A 21,882-nucleotide genomic window follows, 5' to 3' on the forward strand; every position below is an offset into this window, starting at 1 on the left:
TCAACTGTATATAATGGAGGACCTTGTTAGGGGAGAAACTAATAGAAGCAAATACATTTACATAAGTTTCCATTTGGTTGATTGACTTGTGTTAGTGTGCTTATTTGTTCAACCATGGATCTCTATTTACCTCTCTGAAGACAGCAAATCATCATCTAGCAACTTCGCAAGATGAAACACCAATCCATGACGGGTGATCTGCATGTAGCCTACATGGGGCCCTGTGTGGCTCAGTTGGAAAAGCACAGCACTTGCTGAGTTATGATTGTGGGTTTGATTCCCACTGGGGCCACCCATATGAAAGTAGACACACACTACTATAAGTCACTTTGGTCACTTTGGATAAAAGTGTCTGGTAATTGTCATATTCTACATTTCATTCTCAATAAATTTACAAAAATGTCTAAAAACATGTTTTCACTTTGTCATTATGGGATTTTGTGTGTAGGTAGAAGAGAAAAAAATATATTTAATCAATTTTGAATTCAGGCTGTAACACAACAAAATGTGGAATAAGTCAAGGGGTATGAATACTTTCTGAAGGTACTGTATACCTCACATGCGACCCATGATAAGACTATGTAATGTGTATGTTAACAAAGTTTATTAAACTGAAATTTAGCTGACTCCATTTAACATTCTAGAAAAACCATGTGCAATCAAGTATTATGTGTTTAGCTGACTAAGATCAAGGAATGGTCATGAGAAACGAATATCAAAGCAAGTATTATTTAATAACTTTGTCAAATGAATGGATTCACATACAAGGCATAAAGCTTAAACTACAAGGCAATACTGACATTAACAAAACATAATTCTAGGCATATAGATCCTAAGGCTAACTTAGAAGACAAAACATGAACAAAGAGATGCCTACTAGGCCAGAGGCCTAGAAGCCTAGGAAATGAGAATTGATCATACAACCTTCCTCCATGGACTAGATACAGTATAAGAGACAGAACAAAGGTATTTCATTCCATTTCTAACATCTGAAGGTATACATTTTTTAAAACCAAAACCAACCACCATTGACCAATCAAACGATACCAAATGTACAGTAACCTGATCACCCAGGCCCAATCTCCACAGGATGTCACAGCATCTAAAGGCTTGTGTGGGGGATGACACCAATATACACTGAGGGAAAAAAGTATTTGATCCCCTGCTGATTTTGTACGTTTGCCCACTGACAAAGACATGATCAGTCTATCATTTTAAAGGTAGGTTTATTTGAACAGTGAGAGACAGAATAACAACAAAACAATCCAGAAAAACGCATGTCAAAAATGTTATAAATTGATTTGCATTTTAATGAGGGAAATAAGTATTTGACCACTCTGCAAAACATGACATAGTACTTGGTGGCAAAACCCTTGTTGGCAATCACAGAGGTCAGACGTTTCTTGTAGTTGGCCACCAGGTTTGCACACATCTCAGGAGGGATTTTGTCCCACTCCTCTTTGCAGATCTTCTCCAAGTCATTAAGGTTTCGAGCCTGACGTTTGGCAACTCGCACCTTCAGCTCCCTCCACAGATTTTCCATGGGATTAAGGTCTGGAGACTGGCTAGGCCACTCCAGGACCTTAATGTTCTTCTTCTTGAGCCACTCCTTTGTTGCCTTGGCCGTGTGTTTTGGGTCATTGTCATGCTGGAATACCCATCCACGACCCATTTTCAATACCCTGGCTGAGGGAAGGAGGTTCTCACCCAAGATTTGACGGTACATGGCCCCGTCCATCGTCCCTTTGATGCGGTAAAGTTGTCCTGTCCCCTTAGCAGAAAAACACCCCCAAAGCATAATGTTTCCACCTCCATGTTTGACGGTGGGGATGGTGTTCTTGGGGTCATAGGCAGCATTCCTCCTCCTCCAAACACGGCGAGTTGAGTTGATGCCAAAGAGCTCAATTTTGGTCTCATCTGACTACAACACTTTCACCCAGTTCTCCTCTGAATCATTCAGATGTTTATTGGCAAACTTCAGACGGCCCTGTATATGTGCTTTCTTGAGCAGGGGGACCTTGCGGGCACTGCAGGATTTCAGTCCTTCACGGCCTAGTGTGTTACCAATTGTTTTCTTGGTGACTATGGTCCCAGCTGCCTTGAGATCATTGACAAGATCCTCCCGTGTAGTTCTGGGCTGATTCCTCACCGTTCTCATGATCATTGCAACTCCACGAGGTGAGATCTTGCATGGAGCCCCAGGCCGAGGGAGATTGACAGTTCTTTTGTGTTTCTTCCATTTGCGAATAATCGCACCAACTGTTGTCACCTTCTCACCAAGCTGCTTGGCGATGGTCTTGTAGCCCATTCCAGCCTTGTGTAGGTCTACAATCTTGTCCCTGACATCCTTGGAGAGCTCTTTGGTCTTGGCCATGGTGGAGAGTTTGGAATCTGATTGATTGATTGCTTCTGTGGACAGGTGTCTTTTATACAGGTAACAAACTGAGATTAGGAGCACTCCCTTTAAGAGTGTGCTCCTAATCTCAGCTCGTTATCTGTATAAAAGACACCTGGGAGCCAGAAATCTTTGTGATTGAGAGGGGGTCAAATACTTATTTCCCTCATTAAAATGCAAATCAATTTATAACATTTTTGACATGCGTTTTTCTGGATTTTTTTGTTGTTATTCTGTCTCTCACTGTTCAAATAAACCTACCATTAAAATTATAGACTGATCATTTCTTTGTCAGTGGGCAAACGTACAAAATCAGCAGGGGATCAAATACTTTTTTCCCCTCACTGTAAATAAGACAGAATTCCTGAGAAGACAATAAAATCCCTTTGTATAGAGTAATTTAGAGTTCCACCTGTACAGATACAAGTTACCATAGAGATCATACATCCACATAGATGGCATAAAAGTTATCCTCAGAGGACAAGTTATAGATAGAATAATCCTACAGCAGCCATGTCTGGTATCTATCACACATTCCAGTAATCGGTCCTCTGGATACTCTAGAGAGAGCGATACATTTTGGTAAAGGCTGACTGATCCTTGGGCATTGTCCGTTGTCTTCCTTGTGTGCCTGGGCCATTTGCCATTCAGCCCCAGAAGACAGACAGCACATACTGTATCTCATTTACATAAGTATTCACACCCCTTTGCTATTACACTCCAAATTGAGCTCAGGTGCATCGAATTTCCTTTGATCCTCCTTGAGATGTCACTACAACTTCATAGGAGTCCACCTGTGGCCAATTCAATTGTTTGAACATGATTTAGAAAGAAACTCACCTTTCTATATAAGGTCCCACAGTTGACAGTGCATGTCAGAGTTGTGATTATGCATATATCTGGGGAAGGTTATAAAACAATTTCTAGTGTTGAAAGTTTCCAAGAGCACAGTGGTCTCCATGATTGGGAAATGGAAAAAGTATGGAACTACCCAGACTCTGACTAGAGCTGGCCGTCCTAGCAAACTGAGCAACCAGGCAAGAAGGACCTTGGTCAGGGAGGTGACCAAGAACCCAATGACCACTCTGACAGAACTACAGAGTTCCTTGGCTGAGATGGGAAAACCTGCCAGAAGGACAACAGTCTCTACAGCACTTCACAAATCTGGGCTTTATGGGAGAGTGGCCATACGGAAGTCACTCCTGAGAAAAAGGCACCTGACAGCACGCCTGGAGTTTGCAAAAAAGGCACGTGAAATCCTCTGAGAGCATAAGGCAAAAGACTGTGGTCTGATGAGACAAAAATTTAACTCTTTGGCCTGAATGCAAAGCGCTATGTCTGGAGAACACCAGGCACAGCTCATCACCCATCTAACACCAGCCCTACCGTGAAGCATGGTGGCAGCATCATACTATGGGGATGCTTTTCAGCAGCAGGGACTGTGAGACTGGTAAGGATAGAGGGAACAATGAATGGCGCCAAATACAGACAAATCGTTAATAAGAACCTGCTTCAGAGTGCAAACGACCTTAGCAAAGATTTGCGTTCCAACAGAATAATGACCCCAAGCATACAGCCAAAGCAATGCTGGAATGGCTACAGAACAAGAATGTGAAATCCCTTGAGTGGCCCAGCCAAAACCCAGACTTGAATCCTATTGAAAATCTGTGGAAAGACTTGAAGATTGCTGTTCACCGCCCCCCCACCTAATTTAACAGAGTTTAAGAAAATCTGCAAGGAAGAATGGGAAAAAATCCCCAAATCCAGATGTGCAAAGCTGATACAGACATACCCAAAATTACTCAAAGCAGTAATCGACCTAAATGGTGCTTCTACAAAGTACTGACTCAGGGGTGTGAATACTTATGTAAATGAGATATTTTTGTTTTTTATTTTCAATAAATTAGCAAAAATTTCTAAAAACATGTTTTAACATTATTGTGTATTGTGTGTAGATGTGTGAGAGGAAAAAAACATATATTTAATCAATTTTGAATTCAGGCTCTAACACAACAAAAAATGTGGAATAAGTCAAGGGGTATGAATAGGCATATACTGACCAAAAATGTAAACGCAACATGTAAAGTGTTGGTCCAATGTTTCATGAGCTGAAATAAAAGATCCCAGAAATGTTCATACGCACAAAAAGCTTATTTCTCTCAAATGTTGTGCACAAATTTGTTTACATCCATGTTAGTGAGCATTTCTCATTTTTCAAGATAATCCATCCACCAGACAGGTGTGGCATATCAAGAAGCTGATTAAACAACATGATCATTACACAGGTGCACCTTGTACTGGGGACAATAAAAGGCCACTCTAAAATGTGAGGAGTACTTCTGTCTGTAATAAAGTCATTTTATGAGGGAAAACTAATTCTGATTGGCTGGGCCTGGCTCCCATGTGGCTGGGCCTATGCCCTCCCAGGAGCCCCCATGGCTGCACCCCTGCCCAGTCATGTGTAATCTATAGATTAGGGCCTAATGAATTTATTTCAATTGACTGATTTTCTTCTATGAACTGTAACTCAGTAAAATCTTTGAAATTGTTGCATGTTGCGTTTATATTTTGGTTCAGTATAATATGCTTGTATGATAAATATTACCACACTACATGTGTATGGGTACGTGCATGCATCCGTGTGTGTGTGTGTGTGTGTGCACGCTCGTGTGCTTCTGCACGTGCAAATGTATGTGTTTAGAGGTTGGATGGGGCGGGGCAGATATCGATTAGCATTGATCAAAGCGCTAGACTAGGGTTAATTATAGAGCGGGGAGTATTCCAGCTAACGAGGGCGACATCAGAAACTGGGAGCTAACTGAGGATATCATTACATAAAACACCCTGAACTGGCATGGATATTTGTTCAATGAGGAAGTGTCATATTAGCTGCACTGTGACATTTCCGCAGTATTTAGAAGATTTGGGAAATGGAGGAAAGCAGCAGGGAGGATGAGGTGAAAAGGGGAGTGGAAATGAGTCTTTAAAAATGAATTATTTTCATTAAATAGATAGATAATGCAGCAACCATGTTGCTAAATATAGCACTCTGCGGCCTGCTGACTATCAAGAGCAGGCTCTTCATTAAAGTAGTTGTGGATTGTGCTGACATGCATGAGGTCCCTGGTTCAAGTCCAGCTCCTGGCTATATCCCCCAAATTTACAACAGCATGTTAGGCTTTTTCAGTGTTATAATACTTCATGTCATATAATAAAGAGCTTTTTGCGCACTAAAGGCGCTATACAATATAGCATAACAGCATTATCACAGGCATACACAATAACACCATATCAAACCGATCAGATATACAAGAAAGCTCCTCAGTCAGCTAGTTAGACGTTCATGTGTGACAATTTTACCATAGGAGCATTGAGTTGTGGACTGAATGAAGCCGCCATCTTTACAAGCACTCAATCGCACTACTATGCCAAATTACAGGGTATCAAGATTACAGCTCTTGATACCCTGTCACTCTCCAGAGGTCTAAATAGCCCCATTTTAACCATCAAAATATTCATGGGCCTTCTATTGCATAGTGTACTTATCTTTAGGGAACTCCACAGAGAATGATTGCCAATCAACTATTCATTCATGACATTCTGGATAACAGTGTTTGAAACGCAGGGAAGAGTAAATCAAAATAAATATAAATGGGGGTAGAAAAATGGAAAACTAGAGAGAGACACAGAGAGAAAGAGAGAGAGAGCGTGAAAGAAGAGAGACTGAACAAGAGACAGATGTTTATGTTTTGTTGCCCAAATGTTTATTGTTGTGTAAAGGGTGTGTGGTGAGACAGAGGGAGGAAGAGTGTATGGTTGAGGCATTTGGTTTTTCACTCCATTCACTTAACGTCAGCACTCTCCAACACAATAGGAAACAAACTAAATACACTTCAAAATAGGTCCAACATGGCCTTGATCACATCTGCATCTGATCTCACAACCAACCTGACAAGAGGCACAATGGTACATTTTGTGAAGTGTGTACAGTACAGTACAGTGCCTGTCTAGTGCTAGTTGTACATTTCCTTCTCTCTCTCCCTCTCCCTTTATATTTTCCCTTTAGAAGGCAATACCTGTATGTACAAATCTTTCCTTCCACTTGTGCCTAAAAGGGCTTCTCTGTGCATTGTCCAGGAATACGCACACACTCACGACACATGCTTTTACCACACACCCACCCACACACACATGCACGCACACAGCTAAACACTCTATAATCTTTAGCCTAGTGGTTAAGAGCGTTGGGCCAGTATCCGAAAGGTTGCTAGTTCGAATCCCCAAGGTGAAACATCTGTCGTTCTACCCTTGAGCAAGGCAGTTAACCCCCCACAACAACAGCTCCTCGGGTGCCCAATGTGGAAGCCCCCCGCACCTCTCCAATTCAGAGGGGTTGGGTTAAAAGCGGAAGTCAAGTTTCGACTGGACCTTGTGTGCAATTGCCGATAAAAATACATGTATTATTTATTATGACCTTCTATTTCTCTTTTTCCCTCTCTTTTACACACACACACTCCTACTATACAGAGCTGGGTTGGCATGTCCACTCTCAATGGAGCCAGTGTTTGTGATAATTATCCCGATCCGATTGTTGCCACACCTAGAGGGAGCCACAAGTCACCCACAAAACTCTCCGGGGAAAAAACACCAGCTGCAGGAGTAAAAAGAAAACACTCCCTCTGCTTTCTCCATCCCCCATTTTTTATCGTTCCTGTTTAAACTGATTTTCAAATACTTTTTAAAACCTTGGCCTTGTTAGTGAACACAACAGTAAAACATGGCCAAATATCAAAGCTCAAACTTGGGGTATGCCTGTTCCATTTGCTCTCGGCTTGTGCAAGTCAATGTAAACAGTGGGCTACTGCCAATTGAGAAGTCAGAGTTCATCAGTTCCTCCACGTTGGCCTGTTGAAGAGTGGGAGCACATATGGAGGAGGCTATGTCTGTGCTCTCACTATGTTTACTAAGCTCTGCATTGGCATAACACCAACACGTTCATGTACTGTAAGCATATTGTTGCAATATACAACATCAACAACAAGAATTATATCGATTTGAATGATAAGTCACTTTGATAGGTAACTTTGATGGGCCTCAGTTGGTTGGTCATGACATAGAGATTGAAGTTAACACATTTGTAATAGAAAACATCCTAAGTTCCTATACCAGCCTATTAGACCACATAAAGTATTCTTGTCTTATGATGAAATTGTACTGTAGGGCTGATGAGCCTGGCTCTATCTGTGGGTATGAGTTGGGCAGTCAGTGGGGCTCAATGTTCCTCTTCCAAAAGAACGAAAGCCAATACAAGGGAGGGAACAGCTCCAGGAATGCTTGGAATTCTGAAATGTTATTCTCTAGGGAACGTTTATTTCTGTCTTTTATCAGTAACCAGGGGAAAGTTTCTCTCCAACACTGTTCTCGTTCTTCACTCCACAGGCCAATCAGGACACTGTATTTTCTATGTCTCCTCCCTCTTTATCATGTCTTTACCCTATATTATCATAACACAGGAGATAACATGAGGAGATCCATTTGAATCATCATGTGCTTGCTATGGGATTGCATAAATATTGACGTAGCAAGTTAGTAGCCCTAAGCAGCCTATATGAAGGAAAGATACCACTATAATGCTAACTCTCCTAAGGGAGGTTGGTGGGTTTTTGAAGATGTTGTCATGATAAGAAAATAAGAAATTGCTTGTTTCCATGACCATATATCCAAAACTCTTCCCAAAATATATTAAAGTTACAGTCATAATAAATAATTATGTGTGTGTACGTGTGTGTCAGAAAATAGTTTGGAAAATATAACATTTAAATAGTTTGCCCAGCATATTAGCATCAATTAGTATGTTAGCTAGATCTATAAATTGGCTGAAAATAGCAATATTGCCAGGGGAAATGTAGGCTTACCTCTATTTCTCTTTTTTCGTCAATAATGGTCCTCCCCGTAGGATACTCGGTGAGTAGGCTAACTTTGAAAGTTCAGTCTCTCTATGTCTCTCTCTCTCTCTATTTGTCTCTCTCTTGCGTGAGGGTCCCGTCGTAAAACTGGAAAAGCTTTCAAATATATCAGAACTGTAGAAATAGTAGTTTACACATTTGAATTCCCGTCGGGCGAACACTTTTATGGAGCTCCGCAATGGTGACGATAGGCTACATTTCAATCAGTTTACATGCGCTCCTTCTCCAGTACAGAAGGCGGCGGTAACAGCATTTCTGTTTCCTTGTTTTACTCTGTGGTTCCACGCAGTTCCAAGAACTGTTGATTAGCGTCTTGGCAGCAACTAGCTGGATCCTATCAACATGAATACTTCCGGATTTCGGATTTTGCCTTCAAAATAAAAGTCCGCGGTAAACGCTTTGTGTATGATTTAACGCTCTGAACACACAGACTGAGTTATTGCGTTTTGGTACAAGCTGTACGTTCTGTGTGGTGCATACGTTGGATTTATCGAACGTATGCTTCAAACTGTATGCTAGACGGCTTGACAGAAATTGTAGCAGAAGGTGAATGTTGAACTTTTGTTGCACACATATCCAGATGATGCTGCGTACCATTTTGCGTAAAGTCAAGCACCCCCCCCCCCCCCCCCATATTACTACCTATGTGTTGTGATAATTTTGTTGTTTGCTCTATAACCTGTTCATTCATATGCCTTGCGATCGTGATATATAGGCCGAAAGGCAGAGACAATAAGAAGACACAATTATTTTACGACACAAAGCCAGATAGCAACCTCTGTCCAGTGAAGTCCACAATAAATAAAAATTGATAAAAAAAGAAAAATGTTTATTTTTTCGGGAAGCCTGGCTTCCCTTGGCATCCATGAATACAAGCCACTGTCTATTGGACAAATTCAGGTATGTTTATCCCCATTTCGTTCCGTTTGCTTCCGTTTAAGAAACGTTTTTCAACAGAATCGGTGGAATGAATACACCTCTGATCACACACAAACACAGTTCACTTTCATAACAGCCACATAAAAACAGCATGATCACTTTGCTCGTTGTATATATAATTCCTTCTCGCAACTATCTACGTGCTCTCCTCCTCTCACCTTTAAACTTCACTTGTGGACTTCAGTGCACAACACATCAGCTGTCTCTGACCAGGCAAAAAAAATAATTAAAAGCCAAACCTTCATATCATGACTGTTAACCACTAGACACAGCCTACATCATTGTCACTTCATAGTCAACATAGCTAGCTACTAGAACTAATGCGTTAGTAAACCCGCTACAACCATGTAGTACAGTGTACAGTCAGAAAGCATCTTAGCAGTTACACCGGCGGGCCCCGGTGGCAATAAATTAATAAAACAAAAGCTTACCTTCGACTTGGAAGAGTTCCAGTGTTGGATAGCCATAGCCAGTTAGCTAACATAGCATCCCTCTCTGTTTGAGCCAAGTGTTTGAGTAGGCTAAACTAGCTAGCTGCATTCGCTAGCTAAGTGAAAGTGAAAAAATACAACCAAATATCTCTCTCTCTCTCTCATTCTCTCTCTCGCGCTTCTCCTTCATTTAGGAAGAAATTAATTTGTTCAAAACTTTTGAAGTATCGTCTTTCTCTCTCTTTGAGTCAACTACTCACCACATGTTATGCACTGCAGTGCTAGCTTGCTTTAGCTTATGCTTTCAGTACTAGATGTATTCTCTGATCCTTGGGTGGACATCAGTTCTGAGCTCTGATAGGTTGGAAGACGTCCTCCGGAAATTGTCATAATTACTGTGTAAGTATATGGAAGGGGTGAGAACCATGAGCCTCCTACGTTTGTATTGAATTCAATCTACCAAGAGGAGGACAGAAGCTAGCTGTCCTCCGGCTACACCATGGTGCTACCCTACAGAGTGCTGCTGAGGCTACTGTAGACCTTCATTGCAAAACAGTGTGTTTTAATAAATTATTTAATGATATGTGAATATATTTAGTATAGTTTATATCTAAAAAGGCTAACTTTTTTAATGTTACACAATTTTTATTGGTATGAAATTCACTGAGGAGGATGGTCCTCCCCTTCCTCCTCTGAGGAGCCTCCACTGATTGGCTTATATATGGTGTGATATCATGGACACACAATCTATCGTTTTTCCTGTACAGTACTATATTTGTACCGTATAGTGTCCAGGCACCCCATTTTAAGCTGTTTGACCACAGTAAAAGTCCAGCAACACTCTGCATTATTCAGAGCCCCATGAAATAACACCATATATAGATTCTACATACCCTACTGAGTACTCCCCACCCCACTTTTACATCGGCACAAAGAATCTTATGTAATGCATATACAGTGATTTGCATTGTGGCCAATGAAATGGGTGGAGTAAAAGGCCAACAACACTCCGTATAATTCAGAGCCCCATGAAATGGCACCATATATACATTCTACAGAACCTACTGAGTATTCCCTACAACACTTTTACTGCGGCACCCAGAATAGTTTTTGCTCTATTAGCCAATATGTATTCCATATACAGTGATTCACATTGGGGGCATTTATTTGACCTTGGAACATGTTTTAAAACCCACATTTAATGCAAATGTCACTTAAATATGAACAAATATCAATCATTGTTAATGTTTACGGAATACTTTTTTTTTTTTTTCATGAATCAATACAGGTTCTTGATTCTTTTCTACTATTCCGTGACCCGGAAATACTTTTTAATTGTTGCTGATGACACGCTGATTAAGTGTTGCATGAACTGAATCACAAAGGCAGAACAAGTAGAAGGACATTTCAACCAAAATGTCAAAATTACAGCTGTTGCAAGCGTTTCTCTCCGACCGATTAACAACAGTGGCTGTAGAGATATCCGTGGTAGTGGGAAAAGCGTTTGCGGAGTACCAGGATGAGATCTCTCGTTCAAAGGAGGAGAATCAACGCCTGCAGAGGCTGCTGGATTCTGTTTTTAATCCCGATCTAAAATTACATAAAGCAGGTAGGCGAGTTTATATGTTTACATTACATTTTTAAATGTGTCATTTAACAGACGCTCTTGTCCAGAGCATTCAATTGAGATAACCACATTGTACTACTAGTGGCTAAAATGTTCCCAATACAATTTCCTTCCGAGTCATTTAGGCACAGAGTGGTGGAAGTTAGAGTTGCCAGGTCTAGCAAAAAGAATGTGGCCAATCACACTAAAAACTCGCACAAAAGGCCTGAAAACTACACAATTTTTTCCAACAGCAAGAGAGGAGTTGCCACATATATACAATAAACCATTTCCCCATAATGTTATCTTGACAATTAAAGAATATCGACGTAACTTGGAACTACGTTAGAAGCAAAATTCGGTTTGTCAAAATAATAATTATTGCAAACTATGACATGACTTAATAAACTAATTTGAATATGTTGCAAGAGAAAATATAATTTGCCCTTATTAAACTCGCCAGATCATTTTCCATCAATGGATGTCGATTTAACTCGTTTGACTGCTATGATTAAGCAATAAGGCATGAGGGGGTATGGTATATGGCCAATATACCATGGCTTAGGCCTGTTCTTATGTATGACGCAATGCGGAGTGCCTGAATACAGCAGTTAGCTGTGGTATATTGGCCATATACCACAAACCCCCAAGGTGCCTTATTGCTATTGTAAACTGGTTACCAACGTAAAAGTAATTTTGTGTTATACCCATGGTATACGGTCTGATATACCATGGCTTTCAGCCAATCAGCATTCAGGTCTCGAACCCCATTTATAATTGTAAATAAATCCCTTTTGGCATGTGCATAATTATAGATAAATCCGACAGGAGAGTTTGAGTGATGAAAGTTGGACAGAGGATCTCGAAATCTCTGAGCAAGAAACACTTGGACGAACTTAAAAAAACAAATGTTAGGCTATTTTATGGCAATTGTGCCGTTATTATGTGCCAGATGTTAAGACTACAAACAGTTATAAATGTCCCATTTGCGAGATGGACTTGTCATGTCAATAGGCATAGGCTACAGACACAAATCTGGGTTTATGATTGTAATTAAACTTTGCCATGGTTTCTTAGTTAGATGCAGGTAGCCTATAGCCCCTGATAGGCCTACATCTAATTTCAGATAGCCTAGGCAAAATGTAGGCAAGATTGGACATCTACTTTGTGCATGACACAAGTAATTTTTCCAACAATTGTTTACAGACAGATTATTTCACTTATAATTCACTGTATCACAATTCCAGTGGGTCAGAAATTTACATACACTAAGTTGACTGTGCCTTTAAACAGCTTGGTAAATTCCAGAAAATGATGTCATGGCTTTAGAAGCTTCTGATAGGCTAATTGACATAATTTGAGTCAATTGGAGGTGTACTTGTGGATGTATTTCAAGGCTGTGGGTGTGCTTTGCTGCAGGAGAGACTGGTGCACTTCACAAAATAGATGGCATCATGAGGAAGGAAAATTATGTGGATATATTGAAGCAACATCTCAAGACATCAGTCAGTAAGTTAAAGCTTGGTCGCAAATGGGTTTTCCAATTGGACAATGACCCCAAGCATACTTCCAAAGTTGTGGCAAAATGGCTTAAGGACAACAAAGTCAAGGTATTGGAATGGCCATCACAAAGCCCTGACCTCAATCCTACAGAAAATGTGTGGGCAGAACTGAAAAAGCGTGTGCTAGCAAGGAGGCCAACAAACCTGACTCAGTTACACCAGCTCTGTCAGGAGGAATGGGCCAAAATTCACCCAACTTATTGTGGGAAGCTTGTGGAAGGCTACCTGAAACGTTTGACCCAAGTTAAACCATTTAAAGGCAATGCTACCAAATACTAATTGAGTGTATGTACACTTCTGACCCACTGGGAATGTGATGAAAGAAATAAAAGCTGAAATAAATCATTCTCTCTACTATTATTCTGACATTTCACATTCATAAAATAAAGTGGTGATCCTAACTGACCTAAAATAGGGAATTTTTACTACGATTAAATGTCAGGAATTGTGGAAAAACTGAGTTTAAATGTATTTGGCTAACGTGTATGTAAACTTCTGACTCCAACTGTATATGAACTGAATATGCTTGTCAACAACAGCCAGTATTTTATTTTATTTTTTTTACCTGTAGCCTATTCTGACTGACAAATGACTACCGTCATTCTAATACGTTCTAACAACTGATCGGCAATTGATAACTTCCAATTTAATTAACTAAACATGGCCATTTATAATTGCATAATAACACAAGGCTACAACAACAATACACTGAAGTTATAGGCTATTTATTAAATCAATTTATTTGCCAGCTCCAGGTAGGCTACACAAGTGGCACAAATTGATTTGCAATGACTCCAGTGATATAGTCATTTCAACATATTTATTGTATCAAATGGTAGCCTACAATGGCATATAAAGTAATAGGCTACTGGATAGAAAACAGCAAACATGGCAACCCTGGTGGAAGTTAGCACAAGAATGTACTCTTAAGGAGTGTAAGTGACTGAGGTAAAATGTGTTTTATATTGTATATTCGGTGGATATTCGGTTCTCTCATCCAATACCTATAGAACCAAGTATGCCATGACTATGAAGATGGTGTATTCTGAATCAGAGTTGATGGAGAACAATCCACACCTTAAAAAAATCTTAGATTGATACTGACCCAAATTTGTTTGATTTTAGTCTGGAGTGTATTTTAGATATCCATTTAGAATTAATAGATTATTTATTATTATCATTTAAATTGTATAACGACATTTTCTGGAGGGGGTTTGTCCATCCTCCTTCGATTCAGAATATATCATTCTCATTGTCATGGCACACTTTGTGTAAGAGCTATTGAAGATTGAAAGCCGGGAAAATTTTTACATTCTAATGGCGTGTTCAGGCTGTCTTACGGACGTGACGTCACACATTGATACTGACCCAAATATGTTTGATTTTAGAGTCTGGATTTTGTTTTAGATATCCATTTAGAATTAATTGATGTCTTTTTTTATTATTTCATTTAAATGATAAACTATTGAAGATTGAAAGCCAAAAAAAGCCATGGATTTTTGTCCATCCTCCCCCGATTCAGAATGTATCATTTTTCATAGTCTTTGTGTAAGAGCTATTGAAGACTGAAAGAAAAAAAGAATCAACCAAAATAAAGCAGTGGGTTGTTCTCCATCCACCCCTGATTCAGAATATCCCATTTTCATTGTCATGGCATGCTTGGTTCAATAGCTATTGACAAGAGAACCAAATATCCAATTTAAAATAAAATAAAATTCAGGTCTCTCCAGAGATGTTCAGGCTGAGCCACTCACGGACATTCAGAGGCTTGTCCCGAAGCCATGCCTGCGTTGTCTTGGCTGTGTGCTTAGGGTCGTTGTCCTGTTGGAAGGTGAACTTTCGCCCCAGTCTGAGATCCTGAGCACTCTGGAACAGGTTTTCATCAAGGATATCTCTGTACTTTGCTCCGTTCATCTTTCCCTCGATCCTGACAAGTCTCCCAGTCCTTCCGCTGAAAAGCATCCCAACAGGATGATGCTGCCACCACCATGCTTCACCGTAGGGATGGTGCCAGGTTTCCTCCAGACGTGACGCTTGGCATTCAGGCCAAAAAGTTCAATCTTGGTTTCATCAGACCAGAGAATCTTGTTTCTCATGGTCTGAGATTCCTTTAGGTGCCTTTTGGAGTGCTGCAGAGATGGTTGTCCTTCTGGAAGGTTCTCCCATCTCCACAGACAAACTCTGGAGCTCTGTCAGCGTGACCATCGAGTTCTTGGTCACCTCCCTGACCAAGGCCCTTCTCCTCGATTGCTCAGTTTGGCCGGGCGGCCAGCTCTAGGAAGAGTCTTGGTGGTTCCAAACTTCTTCCATTTAAGAATGATTGAGGCCACTGTGTTCTTGGGGACCTTCAATGCTTGGGTACCCTTCCCCAGATCTGTGCCTTGACACAATCCTGTCTCGGAACTCTACGGACAATTCCTTCGACCTCATGGCTTGGTTTTTGCTCTGACAAGCACTGTCAACTGTGGGACCTTATATAGACAAGTGTGTGCCTTTCCAAATCATGTCCAATCAATTGAATTTACCACAGGTGGACTCCAATCAAGTTGTAGAAACATCTCAAGGATGATCAATGGAAACAGGATGCACCTGAGCTCAATTTCGAGTCTCATAGCAAAGGGCCTGAATACTTATGTAAATAAGGTATTTCTGTTTTTTATTATTAATACATTTGCAAACATTTCTAAACCTGGTTTCGCTTTGTCATTATGGGGTGTGTGTAGATTGATGAGGATAAAAAAAAAAAAAATCAATTTTAGAATAAGGCTGTAACGTAACAAAATGTGTAAAAAGGGAAGGGGTCTGAATACTTTCTGAATGCACTGTATATTATTTTCAGAGGTAGACTGGCTCTGGTAGCCAAAATAGCCAAATACCTCATTCTAAATGTGAATCGATTCTCAATTGCGATACGGTTCTAGAAACATAAAGCCCTTTACTATCATATCACATTAAAATAATTTCACAAATGCTAAATATACACTTACTATACATTGTTTTAACCAGCTTTATCACAGCTGCAGCTGAACCAGTAGCTGTGCTTGAGGAGACGAGATTTCCTCTGACGCCCAGGATCCTTCAATTCAAAGTCCTCACTGTATTTATTCCTCATGGCAGTATTTCTATTTTATTTCTATTTTATCTCATCTTTAACTCTGCATTGTTGGAAATGCACCCGTAAGCATTGTTAGTCTACACCTGTTGTCTACGAAGCATGTGACAAATACAATTTGATTTGAAAAATGTGATTTGATGGCATGGACGCATGGTCAAAAGACTGTGGCTGCCATTCCAGTCACTCCCAATAGGCCTTGGAACCTATAGGCCTTTTAACGGTGTTCCCCTTCAGCCTGTAGAGGGGGTACTCACACTTCACAGAAGATTAGTGGCAATCACACATACAACAGAAATTCATTATGAATTTGAAACATACAATTATTGAATAAACTATTTGGCTCCTACAACAGCAGTTATATCTACACTATGTGAGTGATGCTAATAAATCATGTTGTTAAGAGTCAAGTCACAGAGGTAGATTATTTATTGAAATGTGTAGATCTTTCTTGAAAGTTATTTCCTATCTTTCCTTCCAGACCCCCTGCAGCTCACACTCACTGTCTCTGAAGACGAGGTTCCCTCTGACCAGCAGCACTCTGAGCAGGTTTGGAGTGATCAAGAGGACACAGAGATCTTCATTCCCTGTGTGGAAAGTGACAGTGATCAGAGCTCACACCTTTACCAAACTGGGAAGAACAGCAAGAGGGACTCCCTATCCACAATTGCAGCAGAACAGATCCAAACAAAACCTGATGGAGAGGATGACAGAATATCAGAATCAACCAGTTACGCTCCCCTCACACAGTTAAAGCCTCTCAAAATTAAGAGAACACGGTTAAAGAAAGGACAAAGCTCTTACATCTGTGCTGAGGTCAAGACAACCAGTGAGCTGATAGAGCCATTGAGGGCTCACACAAGGAAGAGGTCCTACAGTTGTACTGAGTGCACAGCAACCTATGACAGACCATGTCATTTGAAAACACACAAGAGAACTCACACAGGTGAGAAACCATTTGAGTGCAAAGACTGTGGTAAATGCTTTAACCGCAAGTATTGCCTGCACGTGCATATGTTAACTCACACACAGGAGAAACCATACTGCTGCCAGTATTGTGGCAAATGCTTTGCTCTAAACACAAGACTAATAGATCACCTGAGGATACACACAGGGGAGAAACCATACAAGTGCCCTTTCTGTGCCAGATGCTTTACATTTCTATCTCACTTAAGTCGTCACAAGAAGCTCCATACAGGAGAGAGGCCATTTCAATGCAATGTATGTGGGAAATGCTACACACGGAAGGAGCACCTGACAGACCATATGAGATCCCACACTGGAACAAAACCATACAGCTGTAAGCAATGTGGCAAATGCTGTAAAGTGGTTATCCCACTGGCTATAAAGTGAATGCACCAATTTGTAAGTCGCTCTGGATAAGAGCGTCTGCTAAATGACGTAAATGTAATGTAAATGCTACAAACTGCAGGGAAACCTGAGATCGCATATGGCGAGTCACACAGGGGGGAAACCATGCAAGTGCCCTGTGTGTGGACTAGGTGTTATAAATCTTAATCGCCATATGCAGGTTCATGCAGGAGAAAAACCTCATCAGTGCCAAGATTGTGGGAAGTGCTTTAACCGAAAGGAAAAACTGACAGAGCACTTAAGGATTCACACAGGAGAGAAACCGTATCGATGTCATGATTGTGGCGAATGCTTTAGGCTCAATCTAACCCTGAAGAAACACATGATGACGCACACAGCTGCGGCAAGTACTTCTCCATGAAAGAAGATATGAGAACTCAAGAGGACACACACAGGGACAAATCTGCTCAGTGCATTGCATGTTCCAGCAATATTGTTTAGATTGTTCAAATTCAATGTTTCAGTCAGAAGGGTACAAAAGCTGAAAAACATACGCACATCCAGTCAGGAGGGTACCTTGAACTGTGACATGCTGTTTTAAACAGGACAGAAACCATATAGATGCAATGATTCTGGTCAATGCCCTAATGAAAAGGCATCCTTGATTTATTTTTTACTTTTTTTACATTTACTGTGAATTTCTTTATATTTACCTTTTTGGGGCATATGAAGAACACAACACCACAGTATGTGCAAAAACATCCATCTTGAAAGAGGTCTATGAGGTGCAAATGAACAGTATCCGTCGGAATAAAGATTTGACCTTGTAGCTATTATGATTTGAATGATTTATACTGACAAAAATATAAACGCAACATGTTTCATGAGCTGAAATAAAAGAGGCCAGAATCTTTCCATACACACATAAAGCTTATTTCTCTCAAATGTTGTGCACAAATTTGTTTACATCCCTGTTAGTGAGCATTTCTCCTTTGCCAAGATAATCCCTCCACCTGATAGGTGTGGTGTATCAAGAAGCTGATTAAACAGCATGATCCAAAAAACAAAACAAAAACAGCATGCTCATTACACAGGTGCACCTTGTGCTGGGGACAATAAAAGGCCACTTTAAAATGTGCAGTTTTGTCACACAACACAATGCCACAGATGTCTCAAGTTTTGAGGGAGTGTGCAATTGACATGCTGACTGCAGGAATGTCCACCAGAGTTGTTGCCAGAGAATTGAATGTTCATTTCTCTACCATAAGCCGCCTCCAACGTCGTTCTAGAGAATTTGGCAGTACATCCAACCGGCCTCATAACAGCAGACCACATGTAACCACGCCAGCCTAGGACCTCCACATCCGGACAGCTGATGAAACTGAGGAGTATTTTGGTCTGTAATAAAGCCCTTTTGTGGGGAAAAACTCATTCTGATTGGCTGCACCCATGGCTGCACCCCTGCCCATTCATGTGAAATGTATAGATTAGTGCCTAATGAATTTATTTCAATTGACTGGTTTCCTTATATGAACTGTAACTCAGTAAAATCGTTGAAATTGTTGCATGTTGCGTTTATATGTTTGTTCAGTATATTATTTCATAATTTCTTGTTAGCAATATTTTGTGGCCAATAGTTTTTTTTCCTCTTCATCTCAAACTTAGATCTTCACCACCAATTGTACTGTAAATGCTTATGCAAACACTGTCACGTTGCCTTCCCTAGTTTTTCCCCCATTTGGAGACCAGCCCTTTTTTAAATGTAATATGTATTTTGAGTTTGCAGTGACCTTTATTTAATATATTTTGTGTGCCTCATTCTAATTTAGCATGATTTCTATGGCAGTGACCTTTATTTAATATATTTTGTGTTCCTTAATTTAAAATGTCGTACAAAAGCTGAAGAAAATACACACATCAGGTACTTTTTTTTTGCAGGTGCTGGAGTTCAAGGTGGACTCATGAAATATAAAAAGGAAAGCACCGCACACTGCTGTTCATGCTCTCAGATTATTTTATTTTTACAATATTTCGACCGTTAGGTCATGGATGCCTGATGTAGACCTAAGGGTCGAAACGTTGTCACATCAAAATCACCTGGGAGCATGAACAGCAGTGTGTGGCGTTTTGCTTTTATTTTTCACCTCATTCTAATTTTACATGATCTATGGCTTGCTGTGTTTCTCCCTTGTGTTTTCTAATTGATTCATTGCAGACTCCTCCCCCTTGGCTGAGCTCCTTGGAGATGGGAGTTGTTCCAGGCAACTGCTCGGCCTCCAACCGCATGGCACTACAGAGGGTAATGCGTACGGCCCAGTACATCACTGTGGTCAAGCTTCCTGCCATCCAGGACCTCTATACCAGGCGGTGACAGAGGAAGGCCTTAAAAATTGCCAAAGACTCCAGCCACCCTAGTCATAGGCTGTTCTCTCTGCTACCGCACGGCAAGCGGTACCGGAGCGCCAAGTCTAGGTCCAAAAGGCTTCTTAACAGCTTGTATCCCCAAGCCATAAGACTCCTGAACAGCTAATCAAATGGCTACCCGGACTATTTGCATTGTCTCACCCACCACCCCCTCTTTTTACGCTGCTGCTACTCTGTTTATTATCTATGCATAGTCACTTTACCTCTACCCACATGTACCTCAATTACCTCGACTAACCTGTGCCCCCGCACATTGACTCTACCGGTACCCCCTGTATATAGCCTCGCTACTGTTATTTTACTGCTGCTCTTTAATTATTTTATTTTTACTTATCTCTTTTTTACTTAACACTTATTTTTCTTAAAACTACGTTGTTGGTTAAGGGCTTGTAAGTAAGCATTTCACTCTGTCTACACCTGTTGTATTCGGGGCATGTGACAAATACAATTAGATTTTGATTTGGTGGCCATCTTGAGGACCTCCATCAGCATGGTCTGAATCTCTGTATTTGCAGGTTCTATCAAGTTGAATTTTAGACTTTTTAAGACCTTTTTAATGCCACTTGAAATGTAATACCAATTTTGAGGTCTTCCAATAATCATCTTCTAATGGCACTTATATAAACTTAAATTGGGTGCTGGATCCTCGTGTGTATAATCCAAAGAACAGAAATAGGACAGCACTCCGGTAAATAAACTTAAATTGACATTTTTATTGCCGCATGAACTTTCGGTATGAGCCCATAAAAATATTTGCATAATTGGGCACAACTGGGAATCCCATAGCAGTTCCTTGAACCTGAAGATACATTTGAAGACTGTTATTATCTTCAGGTTCAAGGAACTGCTATGGGATCGCCAGTTACGTCCAATTATGCAAATGAATTTATGGGGAGATTTGAGTTGGACTTTGTATACGATGATAATCTCCATTCTAAGTTTATCAAAGTGTTTATGAGATCAATGACATATTTTTTCATTTGGTCAGGTAATGATCTTGAATTGCAGGAATTCTTTACACACATGAATTCCAGGATGCCATCCATAAAATTTACGTTAGTATCCGATAAAGAACATGTTTCCTTTTTGGATGTTTTGGTTTAGAAAGATTACAATGGCTTGCACACTGAGGTGTATAGAAAAAAAACGGATAGAAATATCTTTCTTCATTTCAACAGTTATCAGACAACTTCATAAAAAAAAGAAAGGTATACCATATAGCCAACTCCTTCGCATTAGGCACATTTGTGACAGAGTTATCATTCGATGTACAGTCGTGGTCAAAAGTTTTGAGAATGACACAAATACTAATTTTCACAAAATCTGCTGCCTCAGTTTTGATGATGGCAATTTACATATACTCCAGAATGTCATGAAGAGTGATCAGATGAATTGCAATTAATTGCAAAGTCCCTCTTTGCCATGAAAATGAACTTAATCCCCAAAAAAACTTTTCCACTGCATTTCAGCCCTGCCACAAATGGACCAGCTGCCATCATGTCAGTGACACGTTAACTCTCTCGTTAACACAGGTGAGAGTGTTGATGAGGACAAGGCTGGAGATCACTCTGTCATGCTGATTGAGTTAGAATAACAGACTGGAAGCTTTAAAAGGAGGGTGGTGCTTGAAATCATTGTTCTTCCTCTGTTAACCATGGTTACCTGCAAGGAAACAAGTGCTGTCATCATTGCTTTGCACAAAAAGGGCTTCTCAGGCAAGGATATTGCTGCTAATAAGATTGCACCTAAATCAACCATTTATCGGATCATCAAGAACTTCAAGGAGAGAGGTTCAATTGTTGTGAAGAAGGCTTCAGGGCGCCCAAGAAAGTCCAGCAAGTGCCAGGACCGTCTCCTAAAGTTGATTCAGCTGCGGGATCGGGGCACCACCAGTGCAGAGCTTGCTCAGGAATGGCAGCAGGCAGGTGTGAGTGCATCTGCACGCACAGTGAGGCGAAGACTTTTGGAGGATGCCTGGTGTCAAGAAGGGCAGCAAAGAAGCCACTTCTCTCCAGGAAAGACATCAGGGATAGACTGATATTCTGCAAAAGGTACAGGGATTGGACTGCTGAGGACTGGGGTAAAGTCATTTTCTCTGATGAATCCCCTTTCCGATTGTTTGGGTCATCCGGAAAA

At 40.6% G+C, this 21,882-nt stretch overlaps 1 protein-coding gene across 1 annotated transcript; it reads left to right on the forward strand.

Moving 5' to 3' along the window:
• Positions 1-11,071: 11,071 nt before the first annotated feature.
• LOC311127214 (uncharacterized protein) lies at positions 11,072-20,448 on the forward strand. The gene is made up of 2 exons (XM_084159010.1): positions 11,072-11,340; positions 16,493-20,448. Exons 1-2 carry the CDS (start codon positions 11,148-11,150, stop codon positions 17,362-17,364), a joined length of 1,065 nt encoding a protein of 354 aa, XP_084015136.1. The 5' UTR covers positions 11,072-11,147; the 3' UTR covers positions 17,365-20,448.
• The last annotated feature ends 1,434 nt before the right edge of the window (positions 20,449-21,882 follow it).

The sequence above is a fragment of the Coregonus lavaretus genome (assembly GCF_964263955.1).
Source record: "Coregonus lavaretus genome assembly, chromosome: 4".
Classification (NCBI taxonomy): domain Eukaryota; kingdom Metazoa; phylum Chordata; class Actinopteri; order Salmoniformes; family Salmonidae; genus Coregonus; species Coregonus lavaretus.

Bases quoted from the DNA above. Each gene is read 5' to 3' on its own strand.
- LOC311127214 (XM_084159010.1), top strand. From the start codon at position 11,148: ATGTCAAAATTACAGCTGTTGCAAGCGTTTCTCTCCGACCGATTAACA. The intron at 11,341-16,492 runs GTAGGCGAGTTT...CTTTCCTTCCAG, and splicing joins TCTAAAATTACATAAAGCAG to ACCCCCTGCAGCTCACACTC.